The 2,971-nt window shown below is 50.5% G+C and overlaps 1 protein-coding gene across 1 annotated transcript; it reads left to right on the forward strand.

Moving 5' to 3' along the window:
* The first annotated feature begins 238 nt into the window (after nt 1–238).
* LOC119323870 (cytochrome P450 709B2-like) lies at nt 239–2,737 on the forward strand. Its single transcript, XM_037597581.1, has 5 exons — nt 239–627; nt 877–1,100; nt 1,196–1,446; nt 1,534–1,945; nt 2,135–2,737. Exons 1-5 carry the CDS (start codon nt 369–371, stop codon nt 2,561–2,563), a joined length of 1,575 nt encoding a protein of 524 aa, XP_037453478.1. The 5' UTR covers nt 239–368; the 3' UTR covers nt 2,564–2,737.
* The last annotated feature ends 234 nt before the right edge of the window (nt 2,738–2,971 follow it).

Genomic DNA, 2,971 nt, shown 5'->3' on the forward strand with positions numbered 1-2,971 from the left:
TGTATCGCCAAGTAAATCAGGTCTCAGAAATGATAAGAGTTAGCCACCAACCGAATAGTGTTGGAGGTGAGCATGGCCTCACACCTAGAGTAGGCGAGTGGACGGACGCACAGCCCCTATCTTGGAATGGTGCAAATTGTCTGCATCCCAAATTCTGTTGCGTGCGAGTCCTACGGACCATACGTACGTGTGAGGTGCCATCCGTTTGGACTTTCTTGGGCTGCCGTTTCGTCCAGGATTACGCCAGCTGACCAACTCATCTCGACCTTCTCTGATAAAGGCCGGCATGGCACCGGCGCCGATGCTGCCAACCGCACGCTGCTGGGTTTCAGCGAGATAGAACCTTTGATCACGCCAGACTCGGTGGCATGGCGGCCCTGCAGCTGGCCGCTCTCCTGACGCTTCTGCTCGCGCTGTGGCGTCTCGTGTGGCGGCCGCGTGCCGTGGCGCGGTCGTTCGCGAGGCAGGGGATCCGAGGGCCTCCCTACACGTTCCTGGCCGGGTCCTTGCCGGAGGCGAAGCGGCTGCTGATCGCTGGCCGGAGAGGCGTGCCGCCCCTCGACGCCGGGTGCCATGACATCATGCCCATCCTGCTCCCGCAGTTCCATAGATGGGTCGCTGATTATGGTAAAGTACTAACGGTAAACGACTACTCATTTTCTTAGGCTAAATTGATAGCTACCTGTGCCCAAATTCCTCGAGGAACTGAATTTTTTGGTATAATATGACCCCTACAAGCTAGCTAGGATTGAGATGGTTGGTCGTGGCACATCCATTTGCAACATTATCTTTAATCTAATTCCAATTAATTCTTTTTTGCGGGTAATTTCAATTAATTCTCGAATATAGAGTTCATAATTTGTTTTGTTGGTTCAGGCAAAACGTTCCTGTTCTGGATCGGGCCGATCCCCGCCATCTTCTCCATCGACCTGCAGCTGATAAAGCAAGTGCTCACAGACAGGACGGGCCTGTATCAGAAGGACTTCATGATCCCCGTGCTCAAATCCCTCTTCGGCAACGGCGTCATATTGATAAACGGCGACGACTGGAAGCGGCACCGGAAAGTAGTCCTTCCTGCTTTCAACCATGAGAAGATCAAGGTTGTATGTGCCTCCCTATACTCTACAATACATGCATCTATCTGATGTTTAAGCATTAGTGTATTATAAGAACAGTGTTTTTTTCCCGTGTGTAGAGCATGTCAGCGGTGACAGGAGAGGTCACAAGGCAGATGATACAGCAATGGCGCGAGAAGATACACCAAAGCAACAGCGACAAGAAAGCAGCTGACATAGACATGATCCACGCCTTCAACGACCTGACCGCGAAGATCAACGGCCGCGTCGCCTTCGGCACAAGCCACCAGGATGTCGAGGAGGTCATCGTCTTGATGCGGGAGATGCAAAAGATCGCTACTGCCTCCACGCTGGATGCTCCAATACTCTGGTAGAGCACTATAGTATTTGCTTACACACCAGCTCTGAATCCAGACTCATGATATTAACCATGTTAATCTTGTGCCGTGCACTTCAGGTATCTGCCGACTCGGCGTAACTTGCACGTTCGACGTCTGAACAAACAGCTGAGAAGCAAGATCATGTCGATCATGCAGGCACGGCTGGCCGCAGATGGAGCCAAATATGGTCGAGGAGACACCGGCGGCTGCGGGGACGACCTGCTCGGGCTGCTGTTAGAGGCATGGACACCGCACCGGCAAGGGAGCGGCGGCGATACAATGACAACCGACGAGGTGATTGATGAGTGCAAGACCTTCTTCGCCGCAGGGCAGGAAACCACGGCCACCCTCCTCATCTGGACCATGTTCCTGCTTGCCGTGCATCCCCAGTGGCAGGACAAGGTCAGGGAAGAGGTCCTCAGGGAGTTCCCAGGCGGGGACGGCGATGATGTGATACCCAACGCCGATATTCTCACCAAACTTAAGCTGGTGAGTACATTTCAACTCTCAATATCGTTTTTCATATATTCATTATCATAAATGTTCATATTGTTTATAGAAGGTTGGTCGAAGTTTACAAAATTCAACTTTTGAAAAATATTATATGTGGTGTAATTTTGCAAAGACGGAATAACTAATATGTTGTGAGCATGCTCTGTGCCTGTTTTACTTATGCAGCTACACATGGTATTGCTCGAGACATCGCGTCTCTACCCTCCGGTCGTGTACATACAACGGAAGGCTGCCTCCGACACAGTCCTCGGAGGCATCAAGGTACCCCAGGGAACAATCATATCAATCCCAATCGGCATGCTACACCGAGACAAGGAAGTTTGGGGACCCGGCGCCGACGAGTTCAACCCCATGAGGTTCGAGCAGGGCGTCACAAAGGCTGCCAAAGACTCCAAGGCGCTCTTGACTTTCTCTCTAGGCCCGAGAGTATGCACCGGTCAGAACTTTGGCATCGTGCAAGTGCAGGTTGTCATGGCGATGATCCTCACCAACTTCTCCATCTCCCTCTCCCCGGAGTATGTTCACAAGCCAAAGTATCTTCTGTCTTTGACACCCAGGCTTGGGATGCCTCTCATTTTGAGGAATCTACTATAGATGGGCGAGAAAGATTGCAAAATTAAGCTCATTGTAACTCATGAGAGTAATTTCATTATAATTTCAGTGTCTTAGTTATGGTCTGACATTCTACACAATCGATTTTGGAGATGCAACCAATTATGCATACAGAGATCATATCAACTTGGAGTAATAGACGAATCTTCTTGGATACATATACGAGCAAGAAGATCAAGGAACATGTAGTTGTGATGTTACGATGGAAGACGACGTCGTTGGTGGTACCGTGGCCGTCCCTGCTTGACCAGCGTAACCTCGAGATTGCATCCATCCAGAAACATTTTGCCAAAAGCATCCACAGCATCTTGCGGATGAGCATGCACCGTCGACATGGTTACGAAACCGACACCCTGGGAGCACTTGGTATCTTTGTTGTACAGTACCTCG

This window comes from Triticum dicoccoides, chromosome 6B (genome assembly GCF_002162155.2).
Source record: "Triticum dicoccoides isolate Atlit2015 ecotype Zavitan chromosome 6B, WEW_v2.0, whole genome shotgun sequence".
Lineage (NCBI taxonomy): Eukaryota > Viridiplantae > Streptophyta > Magnoliopsida > Poales > Poaceae > Triticum > Triticum dicoccoides.

Excerpts from the sequence above, each read along its gene's own strand:
- LOC119323870 (XM_037597581.1), top strand. The coding sequence starts at position 369 with ATGGCGGCCCTGCAGCTGGCCGCTCTCCTGACGCTTCTGCTCGCGCTG. Across the intron at positions 628-876 it reads TAGATGGGTCGCTGATTATG|GCAAAACGTTCCTGTTCTGG; the intron begins GTAAAGTACTAA and ends TTGTTGGTTCAG. Across the intron at positions 1,101-1,195 it reads TCAACCATGAGAAGATCAAG|AGCATGTCAGCGGTGACAGG; the intron begins GTTGTATGTGCC and ends TCCCGTGTGTAG.